Source organism: Myotis davidii, unplaced genomic scaffold (assembly GCF_000327345.1).
Source record: "Myotis davidii unplaced genomic scaffold, ASM32734v1 scaffold54, whole genome shotgun sequence".
Lineage (NCBI taxonomy): Eukaryota > Metazoa > Chordata > Mammalia > Chiroptera > Vespertilionidae > Myotis > Myotis davidii.
In genome coordinates, this window is record NW_006287915.1 from 1,643,686 (window position 1) to 1,671,058 (window position 27,373).

At 38.1% G+C, this 27,373-nt stretch overlaps 1 protein-coding gene across 2 annotated transcripts in view; it reads left to right on the forward strand.

Moving 5' to 3' along the window:
• CAPS2 (calcyphosine 2) overlaps nt 1–27,373 on the forward strand; it is a 48,200-nt gene that overhangs the window by 17,524 nt on the left and 3,303 nt on the right. For both annotated transcript variants that reach the window (XM_015561340.1, XM_015561341.1), the window contains 10 exons: nt 2,379–2,446; nt 4,719–4,838; nt 9,867–9,941; nt 11,029–11,124; nt 11,213–11,306; nt 15,292–15,410; nt 16,345–16,421; nt 18,070–18,224; nt 23,235–23,354; nt 25,038–25,134. In XM_015561340.1, the coding sequence (XP_015416826.1) occupies nt 2,379–2,446; nt 4,719–4,838; nt 9,867–9,941; nt 11,029–11,124; nt 11,213–11,306; nt 15,292–15,410; nt 16,345–16,421; nt 18,070–18,224; nt 23,235–23,354; nt 25,038–25,134 (1,021 nt within the window). The remainder of the gene's footprint in view (nt 1–2,378; nt 2,447–4,718; nt 4,839–9,866; nt 9,942–11,028; nt 11,125–11,212; nt 11,307–15,291; nt 15,411–16,344; nt 16,422–18,069; nt 18,225–23,234; nt 23,355–25,037; nt 25,135–27,373) is intronic.

The window sequence follows — 27,373 nt, forward strand, 5'->3', positions numbered from 1 at the left end:
AGTATTTATTTTTAAAATGTAGGTGGTTATTTTTTAATTTAATATTTAGCCACCTAACTGGACAACAGAAGCAGTGAGAGTGAGGTTTCCATTTCATATCTTCTAGTTTGCTTGCCATTTTTCAATGTTATCAGATTCTTTGCACCAGTGTGACTTCTGTATCTAATCTGTTTTATGCTTACACAGACCTCTAAATCAATGTGCCTCAGGGTGGTTCTGGCCTTTCCAAAAAGTATAAACCACCATAAATGTCAACAGTTACGGTGGACTTTCTGCAAAGGCTCCATATTTATTAACCTCAGCTCTTTTGTTTGCTTGTTATTGGTGTAATTAGCTAGTTTATTGATATTGATAATAGGAAGAGAGCAAAGGGGAGGCCAGACATTATAAACATGATCATCTGGGCAGCTTCACCAAGAAAATGCAACATCACACTCCCCATGGGAACCACTGATCCATTCCCTGAAGATCACTGGGGGAAGAAATCATATAAAAAGGTAGATGGATGCATGTGCAGTGAAGTCGGGGTGACGTAGGAAAGGTGCTTGTCTGTCAGTCTAGCCTGGGGAACAATGGACTGGCTAGAATGTGGATACCATCAAAAGCATGCAAAATCTTGCAAAGTTAAAATCTCCAGACAAAATCTCTTGTTCATTCTAGCTCCCTCTTGCTCTGTGAACAGCACTGTTCTCTGTCCATAGCCATTTGACCTAAGCAGTGCATGGCCATGGCTGTGTGAGCCTCACATGCAATGGACTGCAGTTGGGAACACAAGTTAATCTAGACTGGAATGGACTGTAATATGGAGCAGAAATCCTGGGCAGTGGCCTTTATTCTGGCCCTGCTGAAGACACAGTTGAACTCTTTCAATGGTGGGATGGACAGAGATAAGACCTTAGAGGGGAACACCCGTAATTTTACATAATCATTAAGGCTTTCTACTAACCCCATCATCCCATGGGGCCTCAGGAAATTATTTTCCTCATGCACCCCAAGAACTTCACTTTCACCAAAACACTTCTGGGTTTTACATCTCTGTTCTGGCTGATTGTTTTTCTATATAATTTCACATTTTAGACAGTATTCACTTTCTGAATCACCCTTGGATATAAAATGCTTTACCGGTAAGCTACACATTCTTCTAACTTCTTAAAAGTCATTATAAAGTGGCACATCCTTAAGACCACAAGATGCAGTTATATATTACACTAGAGGCTCAGTGCATGAAATTCGTGCACAGGGGTAGGGGGATTCCTCAGTCCAGCCTGCACCCTCTCCAATCCAGGACCCCACAAGGATCAGGCCTAAACTGGCAGTTGGACAACCCTCTCATAATCTGGGACCGCTAACTCCTAACCACTGGCCTACCTGCTGGCCTGATGCCCCTAATGCTCCCCTTCTGGCCTGATTGCGCCCAACCGCCTCTGCTTGCTAGCTTGATCACCCCCTAACTGCTCCCCTGCTGGCTTGATCACTCCATAACTGCTCCTCTGCCAGCCCGATTGCCCCTAACTGCCCTCTGCCAGCCTGATCGCCCCTAACCGCCTCTGCATGGCTTTGTCCAGAAGGACGTCTGGAAAATGTCCAGTCTAATTAGCATATTACTCATTTATTAGTATAGATGATATGAGCTCCAATGAGACATATTTGAATGTGTAAAGCATACATCTTAAATTTCTACCCAACAAACATCTAAATTCAATTGCAGACTAACAATTCTAACAATTAAATGATTGTGCCCAATGTTACTGGGTTTCTTAGGAGTTTGTACTTTTTGTTTTTATAATATACCTTTATTTATTCTAATTTAAATTTTGTGTCAGTTTCAAATAGCATTCTCTCTCTAAAGGTACAAAGCCTCTATCTTAAGCAACATTACATACTTGAATTCATTTATTGGAATGTTTATTGGAATGATCCATGGAGATGGATGACAATATCTTATATTCTGAAAATAGAACAAGTTTTATTTGACTTCTTAATTTTTTCACCATTTTTGACTTATCCTTCAAAAGAAACATTTTAGTGATTATAGTTACTTTATAATCTAATTGGACTTGAGTGATTACAAATTAGTTTATGAAACCTAAAATGCAGTAAAAGTACTTTTGGAAAAGCAAAAAATAGTATGAAGATAGTTTAGTCAAAACACTAATTGAGAAAAGTTGATCAAGGATTATTAATGGATTATATGTGTCAAAAATATTACTCTTTTAATGATGGGAGCCTTTGTTTGTTAGATTTTTGCTATAGCATTAATGATTGCAATTCAATTTCAGTTTCAGGTACTGGGGATGGTTTATATTTTAGGACTCTTGCATTTACTGTAGTATATTCTGCTTTATGGACAGTGTGATTTTCCTTATTTCTCTTCTCAGGAAATTGTGGCCGCTGAAAAGAAGAAACAGAGTGTTGCAGAGCAAGTGATGCTGGACCACCTATGCCGGTGAGAGTCACTGGTGACAGAAATCCATTCAGAACATGTTCATTGCACCACAACTTACAATAGTTAAGACCTGGGAACAGACCAAGTGCTCATCAGTAGATGAGTGGATAAAAAAGCTGTGGTAAATTTATACCACGGAATACTATGCAGCTGTATAAAAGAGGGATCTCTTACCCTTTGCAACAGCATGGAGGGACCTGGAGAGTATTATGCTAAGCAAAATAAGCCAGTCAGAGAAAGATAAGTATCCCATAATCTCACTCATATATGGAATCTAATGAACAAAATAAACTGATGAACAAAATAGATCCAGAGACATAGAAACATGGAACAGTCTAATGAATCACAGAGGAAAGGCAGGGCTGGGTGGGAAGACATTAAATGTAACATATGCATATATGCATAACTCATGGACACTAGAGTGGGAGCATGGGGCAGCTAGAAGGAGCCAGTGGGGGTGGAAGAGGAGGAAGGACATCTAAAATACTTTCAATAATAAAAGATAAATTTAAAAAATACATTTTTTTTATGCCTGATGACCCATATCCTTGGCTAATCAATAAGTTGTTAACTCAATCCCAAACTTTTTCTGTTCAATGCCCTCATAGTGTTTTAGTACTTTTTAAATAGAAATAATAATACCCATTATTTCTATTTATTGAATACTAGAGGCCTGGTGCACGAAATTCATGCACGGTGGGGAGGGGGGGCGGTGTCCTTCAGCCTGGCCTGCACACTCTCCAATCTGGGACCCCTTGAGGGATGTCAGACTGCCAGTAGTCTGACATCCCTCTCACAATCTGGGATTGCTGGCTCCTAACTGCTCACCTGCCTGCCTGCCTGATCTCCCCTAACCACTCTGCCTGCCAGCCTGCTCACCCCCAACTGCCCCCCACATGCGTGCTCACACCCAACTCCCCCCACTGCCAGCCTGATCACCCCCAACTGCCTGCACCCCCAACTGCCCTCCCTCCCTGGCCTGATCACTCCTAACCACCTCTGCCTCAGCCTTGCCACTATGGCTTTGTCTGGGCAGTGGCCACAGAGCCCAGCTTAGCTTTCTGGGTCGCTGGGGTGACCCAGGAAGCCAAACTAAGCCTCCCACCCGCTCTCCTCCAGTTGGCTCTGTGGCTCCGGTTGGCTCTGTGGCTCTGGCTGGCACCGTCATCTTTGTTGCGTCACTTTGCATATTCCCTCTTTATTGGCTGTGGGCGCCACCATCTTTATCGTGAAATGACAGTTAATTTGCATGTTACTTTTTGATTATATAAGATTTTTGTCTAAACAACTGAATGAGCATGCACTGTTATTCTTTTATTAGATAGGATTTTTGTCTAAACAACTGAATGAGCATGCACTTCCTAACTATTTAATGGCTTTGAAAAACAACAGCACATGAATTAAAAGAAGACATATTTTTCTCATTCTTAAGTAGCCATAATTACTTGCTAATGGGATGTATGTACCTTTTGGGGGCACTGCACAGTCTCTCAAACCTTGGGCCTGTTAATGATGCTGCCACAGTCACTTTCTATTTCATATGGCACTTGCTGTTTAGCACAGCACTGTAGAAAGCCCTGCTTTGCAAAGATGTGACTTCACTGAGGGAGTGTGTCTTGTTGAAACTGTGAGTTACTTTGAGCTAGTAGTTCATGTGGTGTCCAAACAAAATACTGTTTCCCTCAAAAACTAAAAATATCCTTCAGTGTCCCTGAGAGTTCCCTGGGGCACCTCAGAGTGACTTGGTGTAGAGTTTGGGAACAGTAGGACTAACTATAGAATTGTAGAACGTAATCTAAGTTTCACAACCCTTAGAAAACTATATAAAGATTTAGCACCTGCTGTGCTCAATTGCATAAGAATGTGTAAATACTGCAAGATTTCAAAAGAAAACGGAAGAGTCTAGGTCTAGGACACCTTTGAGAAGAAGTAAGACAAGTTTAGCTTTAGAAAAAAGTCTTTGATTAGGTGGTGGAGAGAAAGAATAATATTCCACATGCATGTTTTTCAGTAAATTGTCTGAAATAAATAATTATACTTACAGTCTTCAATGTATCTCCTTCCATTATCTCATGAACTCACTTTAATAATGTTTCCACCCCCACCGTCCCACCACAAGGCGATTATCATTTAACATCTGACAAATACAGAATTCTGATAGCAGTATAAATTTGCATTCATACATGGGCTTTTTTGACTGCCTACCAATATGTGAACGCTGGAACAATGGATTATCCCACTTCAGTGTCGGACTTTGTGTTTTGTGGCGTAGGGCTGTAATCAGTGATCCAGAGCAAAACCTAACCACTGAGAAACCAGAAGGTGCTTGTGTCCTTCCAGATGCAAACCTAACACCTCTCCGATTTAGGAAAAGAACACTACATGAAACGAAGTAAGAAGAGCTTACCAATCAATGTAAATTGAGCCTGTGGTATTTATACATGTGTTTTTTAAAATGTTATTTTGTGTCCAACTGAAAAGTGTTTTGCTTTTTGCAATTTAAAAGGAAGTGGATTTTTGGAGTTTAGATTCTAGTCCTTCCACTTTAAGATACTGGGATAAAGTTTGCCCTTTAGATTTTCTGTCTGTAATTTAGGAATAACAGCCACAACCTTAGGAGAGAATAGATATGTCCTTCTGTACAGAATATATGATACAGTAACTGAGACATTGGTATGTACGCAATATATATTGGCTGAATCTCATTGGTATGTATTACATTCAAAGTTAGTGTTGTTTAAAAGTTATTATTTTGCATTTTACTTTGTAGCTTATAATAGCTTTTGGCTGGAATGGGCTTTCACAGGCCTCTGGTGTATTTCACTTAAATTTCTCAACAACTTCACTGACTGTTGACATCTAGCCTCAGCTTTAAAAGACATAGAAAATCTACCAGTTCCACTGCAATTCTTTTATATTTTAAGACTGTAATTGTCAGGCAGTTACTTTTATCTTTGTGTCTTATTCTTATTTTCTGGAAGCTTTAATTGTCTTAACTTCAAACATGTGAATGGATCATGCATTAACTTCCTACTGCTGCTGTAACAAATGTCCACAGACAGTATTGTAAAGCAACACAGATTTATCCTCTTACAGTTCTAGAGGTCAGACCCGTGGGAGGCGCCTTGACAGGCACATTCCTTCTGGAGGGTCAGGGAAGAACCTGTTTTCTTGTCTTTTTCAGCTTCATTGCTTGGCTCGTGGCTCATGGCCCTTCTCCCCTGTTCCAAGCCAGCAATGGCTGGGCAAGCCTTCTCGTGTTATCTCACTGACACTCTTCTGTCTCACGTGTCCCTCTGCCTCCCTCCTATAAAGACCCACGTGATGGCACTGAGCTACGTGGGTAATCCCGGGCAATCTCCTCATCCCCAGCTCTTTCATCTGCCATCGCATGTAAATTAACATATTTACATGTTCTGAGGATTCATTAGGACATGGACGTCTTTAGGGGACCATCATTCAGCTATCACATATCTAAATCTCGCTCTTTTAAAGTTTTATTAAAATAAAATACACTCTCACAAAGTATACACATTTGGGGTGTACGGCGTATGAATTTTCTCAGCCTGAACAAGTTTCTAGATCAAGAAATAGAAGGGACCCTGTTCCCCAACACCCCGCCCTTGGTGCGGTTTCCCACTTACTGTCCACACCCTCTGTCACAGCAGGTTGACTTCTTTGTCCTACTATCAGAGGTTATGCACTTCAATGATATCACAAAATGTAGATTCTGTATCTGGCTTATTTTGCTCAACATTATGTTTGTACATTTTATCCGTGTTATTGTTAATAGGTGTCCTTTATTTTCATTGCTGCACAGTATTTCATTATGTAAATATACCATAATTTATTTATGATATATATGGTAAATGTCCATGCTTATGGACATTTGACATGTTATGAATAATGTTGCCATGAGCTTTTTGCATGCCTTTTTGTGAATGTATGTATTCGTTTCTGCTCAGTACCTACTTAGAAGTGGAATCACTGGACCATTTAGTATGCAAGTGTTCAACTTTAAAAAATATTAACCTGGCTGGGGTGACTCAGTGGTTGAGCATCGACCCCTGAACTGGGATGTCACTGTTTCATTCCTGGTCAGGACACATGCCTCGGTTGTGGGCTCGATCCCAAGTAGGGGGCGTGCAGGAGGCGGCCAATGCATGATTCTCTCATCATTGGTGTTTTTATCTCTCTCTCCCTTTACCTTCTCTCTCTGAAATCTATATATAACATATTTTTAAAAATATTGCCAAATACTTTTCCAAAGTGATTGCAATTAACACTGTCACCAGTAGCAGTAAGAGGATGCTAATTGCACCATATATTTGCTCCTGGTTGGTATTACCTATATTTTTTATTTTAGTTCTTATGGGGATGTATTGGTAATTTTGATTTACATTTTACTAGAGAATAATGAAGTTTAGTACTTCTACATATGTATATTGGTCATGTAAATATATTCTTATATGAAACTTCCCTTCAAATCTATTGGGTCATCTTTTTCATATTGGCTGTGGAACTTATTTATACATTCTAGTTACAATTCCCTTTTCAGTTGTATTTGCTGAACATCTATTTTCCTACCCCGTGGTTGCCTTTACAATCTCTTGATCAGAGTTCTTAATTTCAGTTTGCCATTCTTTCCATTTGTTGTTAGTGTCCTTTGTGTATTATTTTTTAAATATATTTATTGATTTGAGAGAGATAAAGGAATGGAGAGGGAGAACAGGAGAAAGAATAATCCATGTATGAGAGAAACATTGATTGGTTTCCTCCTGCACGCCCCTTACTGGGGATTGAGCCTGCAACCTGGGCATGTGCCCTGGCCGAGAATCAACTGGTGACCTCTTGGCTCATGGGTCAATGCTCAACCAAATGAGCCACATCATCGGGGCTTCTCTATCTTCTTTAAAAATTTTCTGCCAACCATAAACTCAATATCTCTCTGACTTTTAATGCCATTTATCAAGTAGTTATAAATTCATGGTAGGCTTCTAGGCTTTTTCTTTGGTCTCATCTACCTGTAATATATTTTTGCACCAATATAATTCTATCTTTTTTATTGTTGTTGTTGTTAATTCTCACCCCAGGATATTTTCTTCCACTGATTTTTAGAAAGAGTGGGAGGGTGGACAGGGCGGGGGAGAGGGAGAGAGAGAAACATCGATGTGAGAGAGACACATCTATTGGTTGCCTTCTGCATGCACCCAGACCAGGGCTGGGGATCAAAGCTGCAACACTGGTATGTGCCCTTGACCAGGAAGCAAGCCCATGACCTTTTGGTGCAGGGCCCGAAGCTGTTTCCATTGAGCCACACTGACTAGGGCTATAATTCCGTCCTAATTAATATTGCTTTATATTAAATACCTGCAGCTTATCTTCAATATTGTCTTAGCATACTGGGCTCTTTTCTCTTTAATAGAAATTTTGATTAAGTTAGTTTAGTTCTATGAAAAATTCTATGGGGATATTGATTAGAATTATTGAATTTATGGACTTCGCCCCCTCCCTTTTTTTATTATTCCCAATAGAAGAGGAGAAAATTCTACTTTATAGAGTTAGTAGCAGAAAATTGGCATGTCTTCTCATCTTTTCCTTAGGAATCAGCTGTCTGCAGAAGCACACATTCTGTTCTATGCATTATATTTTACAAGTACCGCCCCAACGGGAATGAGTGAATTAGTCTGTTAAATTCTAGCATCAAAGACTTAATTTCCTGTTGCTGTATTCCTAAACTCAATCAATATTAAAATTCATATTTTGATCTTAACCTGCTTAATTCTTATTTCTGTATTGGTTAAGAACTTGGGTAGGTTATTGGTGCTGCTTATCAGTTACTTAAAAGCCCAATATGGAACTTTCCATTAATAATATAGATGCTTGTTTACTTCTTTTATGTTTTCACGGAGTCACTAGACTCATTGAAGCTATTACTTCAACTTATCACTGTTGTACTGAGTTCTGTTCACCTTTGAGAAGCAATATAATGTGATGGCTATGAGCAAGATTTTTTTCTAGCTTTGCCATGTACTAACTGTATGTCTATGTAAAATTTACTTGTGAAATGGGGATAATAATAATAACTTCACAGAGTTATTGCAAGCATTAAATAAGCCAGTACACATTAAAGTGATTTTAATAATAACTAGTGTCTAGGAAGTTCTGAATAAATGGTAACTATTATTAAAGCTGTTATTTTCTCAGCATTTAGAGTTGTTTGTGGCACATAATGGGCATTCAATAAGCACATTAATACTAATGGATTAAATTGAATTGAGATGATCAAGCTTTTATGGCTCTACCCTGTGTTCACAAACTCATTTGGTCTACTGCCTCTTGTTGGCTGTATCTTGTTTACCTTTCATAGAGACCTAGATTTTATAGAAATAAAACATTTGAAGATCTTTATATCCCTTGCTATTTGCATTGTTGCAATGTTATTACACCTGCAGGATATATCATAAGACTATTTAGGAAGACGATTAAAAACATATCACTGAATCTTAAGATTTCTTAACGTAGAGATTATTGGTAGTAGAGTGCCAAAGTGTGTACATTGGTGCTTTGCTTCATATTATTAAACAGAACTTTTAAGAAGAGCAATCTTTGTGAGATCACTCAGTGCTGTCTGAAGGCCATAAAGATCAAATGTCTGATCTGAGGTCTCATAGACCAATTCCAAGGCTAAAACCTCATCGAATTCTCTTTTGCACTCTCCTGGATTTTGGTAAGAAATGTTTTGAGCTACCCCTACCAAAAACCTGACTGCTAGTGACTTAAACAAGTCAGGATTTATTTTTTATATATAACTAGCTTCTGGACGTTGTTGTTGGTTTTACTTCAGTAGCTCAGAAATGGCACAGCTCTGGGCTGACTTCTTCCAGGTTTGATTGGCCTTTCTGACATGGCTGCTTGATGGCTATAGTGGCTCCTAGTGTCATAGCCCTGCCATGTTCACAGGCAGGAGCTCTTCCCATGCCACTTTCTTATCCGGACAAACCAGTCTTTCTTGGAAGTTTATTGGCAGAACTGGGCTGCTTGGTCACGTAAAATTGAAGAGGCTAAGAAAGCAAATTCTATGGTGGAAGGGAAACAAGGAGAATAGGGTTAGAAATGCCGGTCGGGTTAGCCCTGCAGCAGTGCCAGTCACAAATATGCTGTCTTGGTTGAATATTTACTTTTATAACACTATGCTACTATACATTCTAACATAAAAGTTGTTCATGTCTTATGTGCCATATTTTAGGTTTATACTTATGTGTCTGCTGCAATGATCAATCTGGAAAAAAGAGGTTAAATGGTCATCTTAATGCAATTTGTGCATTTCAAAACATTAACAACTTTTTTTGTACTTTTATTGTTTATATCAAATGTATGTAACTTTAAAATCATTGTTGACAAATGTGTTTCTTAACAGGATAAAAACACATTCTACATTAACCGAAAATATGCTTTCTCATAAAGTGCAATTTGACTGTAGGATCATATCAAGGTAATTATAATTTTATTAAACTTTTAAATCTTATGATTATAAAATGTATCCTATTTTCAAATAGAAATGACAATAGTGAGATTAGTTAAATTTGTCACAAACAAGTGAAAATGTGAATTTAGAATAAACATTTTTAGGTAATATATATCAATCTGTTATAAACATTATAGGAAGTATGAACCTAACTAAAAGCATTTTAATTAGAAGTTATTTAAGATGTGATTTTAAAATGTCTTTCGAAAAGAAGTAGAGAAGTGAATTTTTAAAAGGTATATATTACTACCAAGATTCTAAGCCATTGAAAAAATAACCTTTATGTAAGCTGCTTTATATAATTTGATGTTAATGGCTTAAGTTAGAGTAGATTATTGATAGATGCAAGAAGATGACAAAGTAGATGATTCTTAACTCTCTTTTCGCTGTCTTATAAACTTCCAGTAAAATGTAAATGCTACTTGATATTCTTTGTGTACACTACTGGTAAAGTCTTTTTTTTTAACTATCATGTTTGTTTATTGATTTTAAGCTTTCTTGGACAAAGGGTAATAAATGCACATCCTTGATTGGCTTCTTGAAAACTCAACATTTTTTAAAGATCTTTCATTTTAACTTAAAAGTCTATATCAAATTAGTTCTCTACTTATCCATGTTCATATCAGTGTAAGCTAAAGCTTTTTCTCCATCCGAATCTATCTAAAATGGGCACTGCACAAGCTGTGGCATGTTCTTCCCGTGGCTTCCCCTCCAGTGGTCGGCAAACTCATTAGTCAACAGAGCCAAATATCAACAGTACAACGATTGAAATTTCTTTTGAGAGCCAAATTTTTTAAACTTAAACTATATAGGTAGGTACATTGTTATTAACTTAATTAGGGTACTCCTAAGGCTTAGGAAGAGCCACACTCAAGGGGCCAAAGAGCTGCACGTGGCTCGCGAGCCACAGTTTGCCGACCATGGCCCTAACCCCTGCTCATTGCCACACACTCCAAGGAGTCAATATCATCCCTCTGACATGATGATTTTAGCTTATTATTTAATTTGAAAGTGATCTTATTTGAAGACCTTTGATATTATTCTCTTTTTCTAGAAATGGACGTGATGCTTGCAGAGAGCTGGTTGGGTTCTTTTTTCTTCATGATCAGTCCCTTACAATTTACGAATATCGGCAATTTGGGAAAAATAGGTATGCCATAAAGCATTGTTACATCTCTCAAGATGACTACTTCCGAGAGAAGCTGACTAATTTCATATTCTTGTCATTTAACTTCTAGAACAAATGTGCTTCCTTTTATTAAAAAAAGCACTTATAGTCATCAGTGTGGGCGAAGAAAAGGCAAACAATACCAACTTGGCGATTTTTATATTGTAAGTTTGTGTATGTGTACAAAGGTTTAATTCCAGGTGTTGGATTTTGTGGGTCCTGTGAGGCTGGAGGAGTCAGCTTCTCTTCTTAGCTGGTTCTCCTTCCTGAGCAGGGGCATTTATTTGTGTGAATGGCCAATGGTTGGTGTTTCCCTGGAGGTTCTGCCTCTCAGACTCAGACACCAGTGCTCTGAATCAAAGCATAGCTTTTACTCCCTGTAATAGTACCTTCTGCCCCCACCCAAATCCACAATGTAAGCCGCGAAGAGCTTATTTCTTGATACTTTTAAAGGCTTTCCAGGGCCCTAGCATTTTGCTCAGTGGTTAGAGCTTCTGCCTCCAGAATGAACCTGTCTCAGGTTGGATTCCAGTCAAGGCCACCGACCTTAGTTGCAGGCTCAATCCCTGGCCCTGGTTGGGGCACATTCAAGATGCAACCAACTGATGTGTCTCTCTCACATCAATGTTTCTCTCTGTCTCTCCTCCTCACTTCTACTCCTTCTAAAAAAAAAATCATTGGAAAAAATATCCTCAGGAGGGGATTAAACAAACAAACAAACAAACAAACAAAGGCTTTACAGGGCTGTGCCTCTGGGCTAGGGGCAATGCTCCACCTAAAACAGGCTTATCTTCTGGGGACACGTGGTTTTTCTCCACACAGAGGGGTAGTTGGCTCTGGAACTGTCATATATCTGATAGTCAGCTTATTTTTGTGATTTTTCCACCTCATGTAACTCCTGGCATATGTTGTATCACAAGGAATTCCTAGAATGGGTTGATAATCTATAATAATAGAAGTATAATATGCTAATTAGACTAGATGTTCTTCCGGACGAAGCCATGGCTGCTAGGGAAACCCGGGTCCCAGGTCCCAGAGGGAAGCCAGTGCCAGTAGCTGGGGGAAGGAAGGTCTATTCTTGCATGAATTGTGTGCATTGGGCCTCTAGTAGATAATGTTACAAATCTGTATAATGCTCCTATATTTTAAATCATTATATTCACACTAGAGGCCTGGTGCATGAATTTGTGCATGAGTGGGGTCTGGCTGGCCCACCCCAATTGGGGTTGGTGGGGGAGTGATCGGGGGCAGGGCCAGTTGCGGGGAGGGGCCTCAGGTGGCTGGACAGACAGCCCCACCTCCTGATAGAACTCCTGGTGGAACTCCCGGTTGAGGGGACAATTTGCATATTAGCCTTTTATTATACAGGACTAGAGGCCTGGTGCACAAAATTAGTGCATGGGGGGGTGTCCCTCAGCCTGGCCTACACCCTCTCCAATCTGGGACCCCTCAGGGATGTCCCACTGCCTGTTTAGGCCCAATCTGATAGCCCCCAACTGCTCTCCCCTGCTGGCCTAATCACCCCAAACTGCCTTCCCCTCCCAACCCAATCGCCCACAACTGCCCTCCCCTGCCAGCCTGATTGCCCCCAACTGCCCTCCCCTGCTGGCCTGATTACCCACAACTGCCCTCTCCTGCCACAACCTGCCTTCTCCACCAGGACCAGCCTCCTCCACACCATGTGGAGCCATGGGACCCCCAGGCCTTACTGCGCAGAGTGGGCACCAGGCCCCGCCTTTGCTGTGCACACGGCCATCTTGTGGTGGCCATTTTGTGACCATGTCACGTGCAAGGGCACGAGGACCACCTAGGTTTTTATTAGTATAGATGTTATCTCATGATTACAATGCAGCACTATCCACTGTGATCATTCATGTAACAACTACTGTATATCCATAGGCTAAGCATTAGAGAGAGCACGGGGGTAAGTCAGACCCATTCCCTGCTTTTGTTGAGTTTAGTCTAATGGGAAACATTGTCAGATAGGAGGGGTAATAATTTAGATTTGTGGAGTCAAAGAAGGCTTCATGAAGAAAGTGCCATCTAAATTTCACTAGAGGAGGAGTTAGCTAGATTGGATAGGGAGATAGGAGAGGTGAGGGAAAGTCTGTTTGGAGTATAGAGTTCAGGATTGGTGTTGCCAAGAATGAGTCAGAGCTTACTAACAGCAGCCTCTGTTAAAGAGTTACCTAAAATGTGTTGGGTTCGATTCTGGCTCAGGGCACATGCTGGGTTGTGTACTGAAGGTAACTGATAGATGTTTCACTCTCCTTCTCGCCCTTCCCCTCTCTAAAAACCAATAAAAAAAAAACACATATCCTCCAGTGAGAATTTAAAAATAAATAAATAAATAAAATGTGTTGGGGAGTCATTGAGAGATAAGATGTGGATGGAATGTGGAGAGAGAGGTATAAAGAACCAGATTGGATTGAAATATAGAGATTTAGGAAGGAGGTTATGACAACCTGAAGTAGGCCGGTGGCTGTGTCTGTGAAACTAATTAGAAAAATAAAATGAAAAATCCTCTTTAGGAGATAGAATCAGTAAGATGTAGTGACTGTCAGGTGAGGACAAACTTTACATCTTAAGCTGGGATTAAATAGAATATACACGTGTCACTCAAGTCTGCCTCTTGAGATTTGGAGAAAATCAGCTCCGACTTCCACTTCACAACCGGCGGAAAGGATGTCTAATGCCTACGCCACGATTGAAGTTGCCTCTGGCTCTGAGTGCTGTCTCCAGTAACTTAGTGTGGTTTATGACTTATTCTACCATTCCTATTCCATGTCACCTGAAGCAGATGTGGAACTCTGCTCCCTTTGATGATTTCCATCAGAGAAAAGAAGAAGAAAAGGGAGAGAGCGGGGGAAATCTGCAGGCAGATTTGATGCTTTGTGTGTATGGCAGACATTTTGAGAGGGACATGGAGGGAAGTTAATATTGCAGCAGTGTCAGCAGCTTACAATTTATTAGACATTCTTATTCTTAGATATATGTCTCTTGAGTATTTCCGATGGTAAAGGCACCTCCTCTTCAATATTCTATTTTTGACTCCTCTCCTCTTTTTCTCCTCCCTTCAATACTCCATTTCTTTATGCAAAAATATTCTACCTATTGGGGGTGAGGGTGTTTCTTCTGATTTCCAGATGTTACTCTGGAACTTTTCTATATGCCCCACCAAGGTCTTTTCCTAAACACTTCCTAAAAGAAATTTTAGTGCTAGCTATTAAGATAATAATCAAATAAACATACACACATGCCCACAGGCACACATGTGTAAAAAGTGCACCCACATATGTTCATTCATGTGCATGAATGTATAGCTTTGGATGCACTGACACAGATCATACGGATGTAACCTATGCACACATGAATACATACACACATTTGCTTTTATGTACGTTTTTATATGTATAACCTTACTACCCAATCCACATAGTCTCTTCAACTGCTTATTATTATGATTTGAAAAGCATTTATATACATTTCAAATAAAGGAGGAAGCACTTAGAGTTACAAGCTTTCTTAAGTAAATGCTCCAGGAAAAAGGAGAGGAGAGAAATCTCTTCCATTATTTTTAAGAGAGAAAATTAAACTTCCCATCTGACCATATTTATATGAGTGACTTAGAGATCAAAATAATAATCGTTTTCTGAGTAGATTAAGTATATTTGATAGGAATATTTTATTGAAGCCTGTAAGTTCAAATTAGGTTAAAAGTAGGTTTTATGCTTATGTGATGTTTGTTATCAAAAGACTAGTTGAAAAAGTCTGATTGATCTATCACAGTTCATCAATTTGCAGTACATCTTTCTGGGCATCAACAGCTCTATTTTCATTTGAATAATTTGTCATTTCATCCTAAGATTCTTATGAAGATCGAGTTCTCATATTATTTTTCTACACAGATTGTTAAATAGATGATTATTCTAATTCAGAGACTGATTGGGAGATTAGTTCCTTTATTTTCCTGTATTATTAGTTGAAGCCTGTGTGACTTCCAAATGATCTCTAAAATGCTTTTTAAAAATCATTATAAAAGTATACCATGTCCCATAGTCAAAACTGAATATTTAAAATTAGTATTAGTTGTATTTTACTTCTTCTGGCATTATAAGCTTTAAATAATTCATCTGTTAATTTTTTTAGGGTGCAAACTTGACATTTTTAAGTTCTGATCATCTCAGACTTCCAGAAAGCATAAAAGAAAACACATTACTTATCCTTCGCATCACAAATATTGATCGGGTAGCTTCGGATGATCTCAGGTAAGTCACACATGCATTTGTCATTTTGAAGGAAAGTGTAAACACTGTTATTTATTATCTTAAAATTGAATTCAATTCCAAAGCATTTTGACTTTAGTTAGATTTATATTTTGTAAAACAAAGCATAGCTATATCTGTCTATTTTATGTACCTCACACTCCATGTGTGGAAACAGTTACAATCAAGCAAAGAACAAAAATGTCCCATTTTATGTTAAAGAAACTGTATTAATTGGCCTTTGCTATAACACTTTTATTTTATAAAATTCTAAGAAAGAAATAATATTTAAAAGATGAGATACAGCACATCACACCATAGTTTAATTTCCCCACATTTTAGTGTGATGTTTTGTTTTTATAGCATTAAAAGTGTCTTGGGTCCTACATGTTACTAGTGTTCATTGATTGCTAATATCCATAATGTAAAAATAATGTTGTGAATATAAAAGGCTTTTAAATGAATTGGACTGATGTTAATTATTTTTATATGTGCTATTGTTATTGCTGAGTGCTTCTTAGTGGTAAATATTGTGCTATTCTGTGTTTCTTAGTGATAAATAGAATTCATTTTATTGTATGGCTCAAAGTGAATGCATTTTTTAGTTTTCCAAAATAGCACTTTATACTTTGCAAGGTAAAACTGCTTTTAAATAGTTTTAATTATTTTAAAAGAACAATGAAAGGGCCACAGAAATGAATATAATGTTTAAAGATAATTCTTGGAAGGTTTTAAGGATTTTAGCCTGTGATTTAGCATATTTAATCCTCTCAGGTATGAAATCAGCAGGTGGAAGGTGGGACTTGATTAGTCTCTAGGCACTCTTCTAACTTTGGTAGAGTTTCACTGAGCCTTGAGCAGGGAAGAGCTGGGAGTTTCCGCACTCAGAGTTACAAGAGAGATTGTATTTTTTTCATTGTGAACATGTCAATTGCAGGACTGATTCTGTGGAACAGGAGGATGATACAACCAAGCAAGAAGCCAATGATAGGCTGGTCTTCAAAGCCATTCAAGGTCTGTGTCAGTTTAGTATACTCTCAAGTATTTTAAATTTTCAACAGTTTTCTTTGTAAGTAGTAAAGCAGTATTTTTCAGGTATTTCTTAGTTTTATGGCACTTGACTTATATTTTCTATTTGCTTATCTTTTTGCAAGTTAATTATGCACATAGCCATATAGATGATTTCCCAAAAAATGTATACAGATACTTAGAATAATTATAAAGGCAGTTTTTATTAAAATACATTTTATTTTCAAAATTGAGCTATCAGCTGTTAAAGGGTGTATATATTTTTTGGGGCAGGACACTGTATATGTTTACAAGTATTTTAAAGATTTCTTCTACTTTAATAATCCTATATAACTGAATAACTAGTATTATATGAATTATGAATTTAACAACTAGAAAGAAATAGGCAATATGGGTTTATTCATGAACTGAATCAAGTAGCTAATTTTGTAATATAATACTTGTCTTATGCGTTAGATGATATCGAAAAGAGATTTGTAGTAGCTTAGTGTAAAAGAAAAATGCAAGATTGGGAGCCAGAGGTGGTTGGACGCTGTCATTCAATAGACATACAATTGTGTAATTCTCTTGTACCTCTTTCTTCATCTCTAAAATGGGGAAAACAATTGGTTTTATTAACTTTACATAGTTGATGTAATATATGTAGGCTTTGGACACTAACACATATTACAGATTGTGTATTCTACTACAGTATACTAGGTTCAGACAATTCTTTTGTTGAATTTCTTAGTCTAGAAGTAATCACAGAGAATAATCATATAATTTATGAATTTTGATAAATCCTGATTTATAATTTAAAGATGATCACAGAGTAAGAAGACTAGAAACATTTTAAAGTTGTTGGAATTGGTATTTGAAGTCTCAAATATTCTTGATGCCATTGTTTGTAAATTGTTTATTCTATCATAGTCAATACAATATTTGTCACTATTGTGTCTAGTGATATTTACTTCCTCTATATATTTTACTTACTATGTTATTAGTAAAGTTCCCTATATTTTCTTGAGATGGCACAAACTGCACTAAGTGAAATCACTGACCCACAAAGAGAATACTAGGGACCTAGAATATAACTTCTTATGAATTCCTGGAAGAAAGGATTACTTTCAAATGTATTAGTACAGAATAACACTCCAAGCCTTGATGCTCTTTCACACAGAAGTTTTAATTTGAAAATTGAAAACTGTTTTAGACATTTTGAACTGATCATCTTTGAGTGACTTGCCTGGTGTCAATTTTGTAATTCATTTGAACAACAAAAACAGAGGAAGGAGATGAAAAAATGTGGGATTGTTAGATGAAGAGGATGCCTAGAAAACGAAATTTTATTTGTAACATTTAGGTTATTTTCATGCTGATAAAGTGAAACATTGTTTTCCTATATTTAAAAAATAACACTTTCACCACACAGTGGTGCTATAGTTCTGGTCTATTTGCATGCAGTTTTATATATAACCTTCTTTATTAAAAGGATTCTATTTTTCAAAGTTTTTTTGTCAGTCATACATACAATTAGGTTGACTTTACTCATATCAGTTACACCAAGGTTAACTTTCTTACATGAGAGACAATTGCAATTTGATAAATTTGTGAACAGGAAGTATTAGTTTCCTTCTTTCCTCTTCCTAAACAGATAAGCTAAAAGAACGGCTACAGAAAAGAGGTGTTCGTATTTTGACTGCAATGGGAAAATACTTTCAACAACTGGACAAGGAAAGAAATGGACTTTTAGATAAAGCAGATTTTAAGCAAGCTCTAAAAGTCTTTCACTTAGAAATGTCTGAAAAGGTATGCATACAGATACTTCACTGCATGAATGATTTATTATTCTTAGGTGATATTCTTCACTTCTCTACTGAAATTTTAGGAGTTCATTTGTCTCCTTCTTCTTCTTTATGCTCTGTTATTAGTATTAAGCCACTAGGTAATAAGCCCTGTTGATTTTTTAAAATTTCAATATTCATTCCTCTACCATATATATAAGTGGGGTTCCCCCCAAAAAATGTATACACACTTTAACAGCTGATAACTCAGTTTTCACTCCTTCTCAGGTTTAACTGATTTGAAATAATGGGTGAAGCTAGACTAAGCTTTAAACAAAGAAAATTTATCCTAAAGTGTCTCTAGACTTTTTTTATGGGGATACATAAAATATAAAGTTTATGGTACAAAACTGGCAATAGTCAATGAATTGAGGGTACATAAATACTTAACAATATGATTCTTGATGTTTGGGATTCCATTGCTTTGAGTCATCGGCAGTGCCTGGACCAGAACAGTCATCACTTTGAAAGCAGGCATTGACAGAAAAAAAAATATTATTCATTTCTGTAAATTCTTTTAAATTTTAAAAGTGAACTATATGTTAATAAACACTGACTTTCTAATAACTCAACGTGTGTATACATTTTGGGGGGACAATCTGTATATTAAGAACATATTAACTAGCCATTATCCGAAGTTCTGAAACGTTATGCTCTGTCCTCAAGGGTCTTCACAATAAAAGGATAGAAAGATATAAATGATTACAAAATGACATGTGTTAAGTAGAACATGCTTTCAGAACACATGGGATAAGTTTCAAATCAGGTTATAGGGAAGGAGAGGGAAGATCGTAGAAGGATTCCTGGAGGAGGACATATCCCAGCTGAATTTTAAACATGAGGAATTAACAGACAAGAGGGGAGGGGCGTGGATCAGACAATGGATCATTCACAGAAAGGAGAAGCACATTGTGAAGGCATGGAGGGGAGAGGGAGTGTGGCCTGTCCAGGAATTACAAATTGTTCATGCCCTCAGTCCCCACCCCCAGAGCCTTCGAACATACTGTTCCCTCTGCTGTGGAGTAATCTTCCTCTAGATCAGCTGTGGGCAAACTACGGCCCGCGGGCCAGATCTGTCCCGTTTGAAATGAATAAACTAAAAAAAAAAAGAAGACCGTACCCTTTTATGTAATGATGTTTACTTTGAATTTATATTAGTTCACACAAACACTCCATCCATGCTTTTGTTCCGGCCCTCCGGTCCAGTGTAAGAACCCATTGTGGCCCTCGAGTCAAAAAGTTTGCCCACCCCTGCTCTAGACCAATGGTTCTCAACCTTCCTAGTGCTGCGACCCTTTAGTACAGTTCCTCATGTTGTGGTGACCTCCAATTTCATTGTTACAAGCTGAACATAATTAAAGCGTAGTCATTAATCACAAAAACAATATGTAATTATATATGTGTTTTCCGATGGTCTTAGGTGACCCCTGTGAAAGGGTCGTTCGACCCCCAAAGGGGTCGCGACCCACAGGTTGAGAACCGCTGCTCTAGACCTTTGCATGCGGGACTTTCTCATCATTCAGGCCACAGCTTTCTCTACAGAGAGTACAGCCCTGGCACTTCTGTCTATAGGAGCACCCATCTGGTCCCTGGATCCCTGGTCTTCTCTCTACCATTTCCCCATTTTCTTTTCTTTATGCTACTTTTTAAGTACTGTCTGGCTGTGCCTGCAAATGGAAAGTTAACCCCATTAGGGCAGAGGCCAGGGCACTTCTTATTTCCTGCTCTATTTCTTTCTTTTTAGTGATATTAGAGAGGAAAGAGAGAGAGATCTCGACCACGGACTGGTTGCCTCCCGTATGCGAGCCCAACCAGGAGCAGGAGTCCCAACAGGGGGCAGGGAGTGAGCTTGCAACCCAGGTGCACGCCTTGACCAGGAATCGACCCCGAGACCCTTGGGTGCATGAGATGACACTCTAACCACTGCACTACCAGCCAGGGCAACCTTGGTGTCTTTATCCACAATTACATAGGTAATTAATAACTGAGATAAAACGGGAACCCAGATAATTCAGTCGAGTCTAGTACTCTTTCCTTATATATGTGTATATATATTTTTTACTTCAGAGAAGAAGGGAGAGAGATAGAGGGATAGAAACATCAATGAAGCGAGATAATCATTGATCGGCTGCCTCCTGCATGCCCCCCACTGAGGACCAAGCCCCTAAACTGGGTATGTGCCCTGATCAGGAATTGAACCATGACCTCTTTCCTGGTTCATAGGTCGAAGTTCAACCACTGAGCCACACTGGACAGGCAGTCTAGTGTTCTTTCTGCATCACCACAATAGTTCCCTTTTTGGTTGATTTGTTAAATTTTTATGATAAGATTCAGGAATAAAAACAAAAAATTATACAAGGCATCTAACAGAGAGAAAATTTTATGAGAATATGAGTAAACTTCCCCTTTTTCTCATATATTTTAAACATTTCCTGCCCCCCCCCCCACACACACACACACACGCCCCACATCACTGGAGACTGGCCATGCAATGATAAGAAGAATTAAGTGGCTATCAAATAAGAATATAAACAGAAGCATGGACATATAGAACAGACTGACAGCTCACGGGGGAGGTGGGGACTGGATGAATGAAGGTGAAGGGATTAGGCAAAGGACATATATACATCACCCATTGGCACAGACAACAGCATGGAGATGGCAGAGGGAAGGGGTGGTGGTGGAAGTGGGCACAGCTGTAATAATGTAAGATAAAAATAAAGTTAAAAAATCTTAATCTTAGAATAACATATAAATACTTAACATATAGAAAGTAACCTTTTCTTTTAAAACTTGCTTTGCTAACCACTTTTCTAATGGTTATTTCCAGTTTATAATTATTACTAGAGGCTTGATGCACAAAATTCGTGCAAGGGGCTCGGCTCTCGCAGCCCTGGCTTTGTTTGGAAGGTTGTCCAGTTTAATTAGCATATTATGCTTTTATTAGTACAGATAATAAATGTTGCAATACATATCTTTGTGCAGCCATCTTTGCACAAATAAGTAAATATATATATGAATCACCTAGAAAAGAAATTAGTATGCACCATAAATAGCTTAATTTCTATAGAGATATTATCATTGAATAAACCTCAGTCTTCTTCAACTAATTATCATTTTTCATTCTGTACCATATCTTGAAAAAAGAAGGGGGTTATATAAATTTGTTGCCACTTTTGGTAACTTATTCAAGTTTTGAAAATTATTCATTTTAAGCCTCAAGCATTGCCTTTTAAATCTAGTATTCCATGAGTTGGGTTAGCAAATACATTTTTTCTTATCCATATTAGTTGAGTTCACACTTAAAAGCTCATTTTACAGACCCTTAAAGTCTGTATCATGTATAGGTCATTAAGGCAGACAAATGTATGGGTTGTTGAGATTTAGTTTTTCTTACTAAAGTTTTATTTGAAAAATTAGGAGGAAGTAGAAGGGAATATTTTTTGAGGACCTGTTATTACTGGAAAGAGGACCTGGCCCGAGCGAGTCTGCCTTAGGGCCAGCAGATAGTGTGTGGGTTCTTCACTCCGTGCAGGAAAGATTTTGCCACACAAGTCCAGGTTATTTTGAGAGTACACTTACAGCTGGGGGCAGTGAACCAAGGAAGAGCCTAGGATCGAAGAAGCAGCAGGAGACTAGGCAGGACTCACTGGGGAGTCAGAGGAAAGGGGCCTTGGAGACAGGCTCAGGGGGTTAGCCCTGGATGAACTGGTGCTGCTGCCCACTGCTCCCCTGGTTGCAAGTCTCCTCGGGACCCTTCGAATTCAGGAGATGCACGTCTGAGAGGGAAGAAGCGAGGGAAGCAAAGGTGAGGGCATACTCCCGGGAGAGGGGGTATTCTGGGCCCTTTGTTTTGAGGTTTTTTAAAGGCTACGAATTTAGGGGAGATCTCAGGAGATTATTCATCAGCTTTTCCAGGTGTGTCCTTTCAGAGTCACTGATTGGTCAGGGCCAGGGCAGGGAGTCGTTAGTCATCGCAGCTGGTCCTGGCATCACCCGCTTGGATTTGGGGCTTTCCTGGGACTGGAGCTGAAATACCATTATTTCTAGGGAGAGGTCAGGGGGTCTAAATCACAGGGCCAGCCATACTTCAGGGGCGGAAAGGCCACCCTGGGAGCGAGATCTAGCACTAGTTTTGCTCATTGCTAGGCACCTGGGTTTCCTACCCTTGGAGACCTTCTGTGTCTGGCTGTAAGTTGCTGGGCCAGTTTGTTCAGCTATCTGTCTCAGTTTCCCTGGCCCACTTGCCAAGCAATTTTCTTAACTTCTTACTATCCTGCTTCACTATTATTTGTCAATCACCTTGTCAGATGTTTTGTTTACATTCTCATTTAAAGCTAATAACTGAAACCTGAATTTAAGAAAATCTCATGGCGTGATTTCTTTGCTATTAGGAATTCTGGAAATAGAATATTCTATTAAATAGTGCATTTATCAAGGCAATAAGTGGCAATGGTAAAATGAACAAACTAGCATAAGAGATTTACTCAGAATAACACCTTATGCTGTGAATGATTAGAATCATTCAAATATTATGCTTTATACTTTCAAGCCTGAAGACTAGGAGAAATACAATTACTGGTTCTATTGCTATTGGAGGCATTCCAGAACCTGAAGTGATTTTTTAATTGTCACAGATATAATATGTAAAAATAATTAAATGTCCAAAGCCAAGGAAACAATAAGCAGTTTTATTTTTGTATGGAAAGAAAAATGAATTTAAAATGACAATTTGTGTCTTACTGTCACTCCTAAATGATTATTAAATTTACAGAACTGTTCACCACAGAGTTTCTTTAAATAGCTTTCTGAGTGCCTTTGAATGGATTTGGATATAATTTTTTTTGAGGGGGGGGGATTTTTTTAAGTCCTCTACCTTGTTTAAGACTATAAAAAGACGTAACAAAATACTATTATCTTATGGTCATGTACAACTTTAAGGTGTAAGAGTCATTGGTCTCTGTATTATTTCTAGGATTTTGAGTCTTCATGGCTAATTCTAAATGAAAATGGCAATGGCAAGGTTGACTATGGAGAATTCAGACGTGCTATTATTGGTGAAATGAATGAATACAGAAAATCATTTGTTCGAAAGGTAACTAAGTAATCTTTTAAACAGTTAGTTTTAAAAAATATGTTTTTATTGATTTCAGTTAGAACAGTAGTTCTCAACCTTCCTAATGCTGCGACCTTCTAATACAGTTCCTCATCTTCTGGTGACCCCCAACCATAAAATTATTTTCGTTGCTACTTCATAACTGTCATTTTGCTACTGTTATGAATCGTAATGTAAATATCTGATATGCAGGATGTATTTTCTTTGTTACAAATTGAACATAATTAAAGCATAGTGATTAATCACAAAAACAATATGTAATTATATATGTGTTTTCTGATGGTCTTAGGCAACCCCTGTGAAAGGGTCATTCGATTGAAACTTTGTGGCCCATGCGCAGAAGTTGGTATTTTGTGGAAGAGCCACACTCAAGGGGCCAAAGAGCCACATGTGGCTCACGAGCCTCAGTTTGCTGACCACTGTAGTGCATTGGATAATGCACAGCCAACTGAACTACACATGCTGGGCTTTACCTAGTTACTTTAGTAGATTGTTAGGTTCCTTATTGTAAGACTTGAGTGAATTACCACGGAAAATGTTCTAAATCCCTTTATCTGCAATGTATCTTGATTTCAGTAAAACACAAACACATAGAAATACAACTCTCCCAGGATAAATCTAAATAATTTATGCATATATTTTAGGAAAATAATATAAAATGAAAATGAAATATGAATCAAATTTTGGTTCACAAATTACTAGTTCCATAAACACTGTTGTCTCCATAAACTACTAGCTATGTGACTACTGGTAATACTTGAGTGCAGGTTACCTATCTCTACCCCAAGAAAGAAGATACCTACCAAGAAGGGCTCCTGGTGGCTAACTGGTCTCAAATTTATAAATAGAGCCTAACAGCCCTGTCTAAACAGGGCCCTCACACAGACCTGCACTGTGTTCCTGCTATATGAGCCAGCCCTTATAAGGGAGTTCCTGAAATAGTGTTTCAACCAATAGGACTGAGACTTCCCCTGTTCAATTGGAACTGTGCAGCTATATCCTCATTAGCATTTTATTGACCAATCAGATCAGCTCACTGACCAATCAGGGCAGTGTTTTTTGGACCAGCCAAACCTCAAGGATTTGGAGTTCTCTATTGCATGAGGATAGACTAATTAAGGTCCAGGGGCCGGGGCCGGGACTTCTCTTTTAAGTCAGCTTTCCTCTGGCTTAGGGAGGACAGTACACTGTCCCTTTCTGTTGAAGACTAAAGGCGGTTTTCCCGAGCTGGAGCTGAAACACTGAAGATACCTCCTCAGGTCAGAATGAAGCAGAGCTCAGAGCGGAGCAGAGCAAGCAGACCAGACAGGAGCAGAGCTTTGTGAGAGGGGCCTCACCCAAGGGCCACCTCTCTGAAGACCATCTTACAGCCATGCTGTTTCACACTTGAGCTGTTTGCACAGAACAAAGTTTTCTTTTTCACTGTACCCCAAATTGGGGATTCCCGTTGACAGTGAAATGATGCCAACAATCATCAGTTAGCACCTTATATCTTGCTCCAATGCCTTCCTTTCTTGCATTCATGATGCTTCCTTCATATACCAGTTTAGTATTTTTAAATTGTCTTGTTTAAAGCTTATAAATAACGACTACAGAATAATAAATGAGGTTCGCGTGTCTAATGATTTCATAGAAAAAAATAACATTTATTTTATTATTTAGGCTTTTATGAAACTAGATTTCAACAAAACTGGCAGTGTGCCTATCATAGATATAAGAAAATGTTACTGTGCAAAGAAGCACCCTCAAGTAATTTCAGGTAATTATTATGAGGTAAAATCCATTAGATTTCTAAAAAGTTAGTTAATGAAAGTAATATCTTCAAGTAATATTAGTTTATAATGTAGACCTGAGGCTATTAGGGGAGGAATAAATCATTATGCTTTAAACTAGTAAAGTGAGAGCTCTTTGACCTTCATTTAAATATTCTCAAGTCTATTGTCTACTTATTTTTTCTTTGATGTTTATAATCAAGATTGAACTTTTATTTTCTATTCAGCTAGTGAGGAATTTGAGTTAAAAATAACAGAATAGATATAGAGAATAGATAATTACATGTGCAAATTCTCTGAATTAGTTTTACTGAATGTGCTTATACTTGAAGATTTAAGACAGAATGAGGGAATGTCTTACTCTAAGGGTAGAGCTACACATATAATGAAGATATAATGAAAATTTGAAAATATAGAGGACATCTCAAAGTAATTCTAGAGACTCATTACCCTACTACATTTCTTCTGACTTTATATAATAAAAATTCACTTATAAATACATAATTGATTTATAAGTGAATTTTTATTATATAGAAAGCCTTTGGCCACCTTACATTGCATTTTCCTTTAAAGAGGTAGCAATTGCTATTATTTAATCTTTAAAGCCTAAGCGATTGTTACGACCAAACGACCAGAATGACCAGAACAACCGGCTGGTAGCTATGAAGCGCACTGACCCAGACCTTGCTGCTAAAGCCCTGGCAGCACTGAATCTGGTTCACCCAAACCCCAGACCCAGACAGGAGGGAGGAAGGAGCCCAATTCCTTATGGAATTGGCCATTGGTTAGCTTGTTGCTGGGGCCAACCTCCCGCAGTACCTCCTGCCAGCTGGCCAGGCCAAGGGACCACACCTGTGCACAAATTCATGCACTGGGCTTCTTATATGTACATATATTCCAGTCCTTACATAATAGAGTTTCATAGTCTATATGTACTTTAAGTATCTAATAATTTTTGAAGTTTTTTCATGAATGGTTCACCAAACATATTGCTGTGTAGTTTGTTATCTTATTCAACAATTAGAAGCCCAGTGCACAAAATTCATGCACTGAGAGGTAGAGGGGTCCCTCAGCCTGGATTGCGAGAGGGCACAGGCCAGGCCGAGGGACTCCACTGGTGCACAAGCAGGCTGGGGATGGACACGGGAAGTTGGCCAGCTGGGTAGGGGCTGCTGGGGGGCTCCAGGGCATGTCTGGCCCATCTCGTTCAGTCCCAATCAGCTGGACCCCAGAAGCAAGCTAACCTGCCAGTCGGAGTGTCTGCCCCCTGGTTGTTAGTGCATGTCATAGCGAGCAGTTGAGTGGCCTTAGCATATTGTTAGCACATTACGCTTTGATTGATTGAATGGCTGACCAGACGACCAGACACTTAGCATATTAGGCTTTTATTATATAGGATATGTTTTAGAGCTATTTCTAAGTTAATCCATGTTGAGCTATCTTATTTTTATCTGCTGCCTGTTATTCTTTTAAAAAGTCAATATATTATAATTGAGTGCAGGTTACCTATTTCTTAGCAAAAAATAGTGTGAAAACTTATCTACCGGCTAGTCTTCTATTGGAAGACTTTTAATTTCTACCTATTATGTGCAACCAACAAACTAATGAGTTTGTTTATTTGGCCTATTTCCTTGGGGTAATATGAAGACCTAGAATATCAACATTTCAAGTTTTAATTGATACTTGCAAAATGCTTTGTAAGACAGCTATACCAGATTACACTGCCATTAGTTGGAGATTTTATTTTACCTCAGATTTTTGCCAATCTAATAGTCTATATTTTTTAAATTTGCATTTCCCTGATTATTAGGGAGATTAAACACATTTTTGTATGTATATTGATCATTCATAATTTATATTTAATGAATAATCTCTAATTCATAATTTTGATTATGTACTAATAAATACTATAGAAGGCTACTCTAGAATTTTCCTTTTTAATATTAAAAAGATATACTGTAATTACTTTGATTTATTTCTGTTATTAACCCTTGCAAATAGTTTATTTATTACTTTTAATTGTGAAGTGAAAAAAACAAACAGAATTTTCATGAAGATTAAAGCGAATAATCACCACTGGCTTCCCAATTTTTAATAATATATTTCAGGTCAAAATAACTTAATTTGCATATCAATGACTAAATGAACTACAGTTGCTGAAAGAGAATTTTAATATTATTTAGTTATATGTAGTATATATGTTTTTCCCTAAAAACCCATGCCATT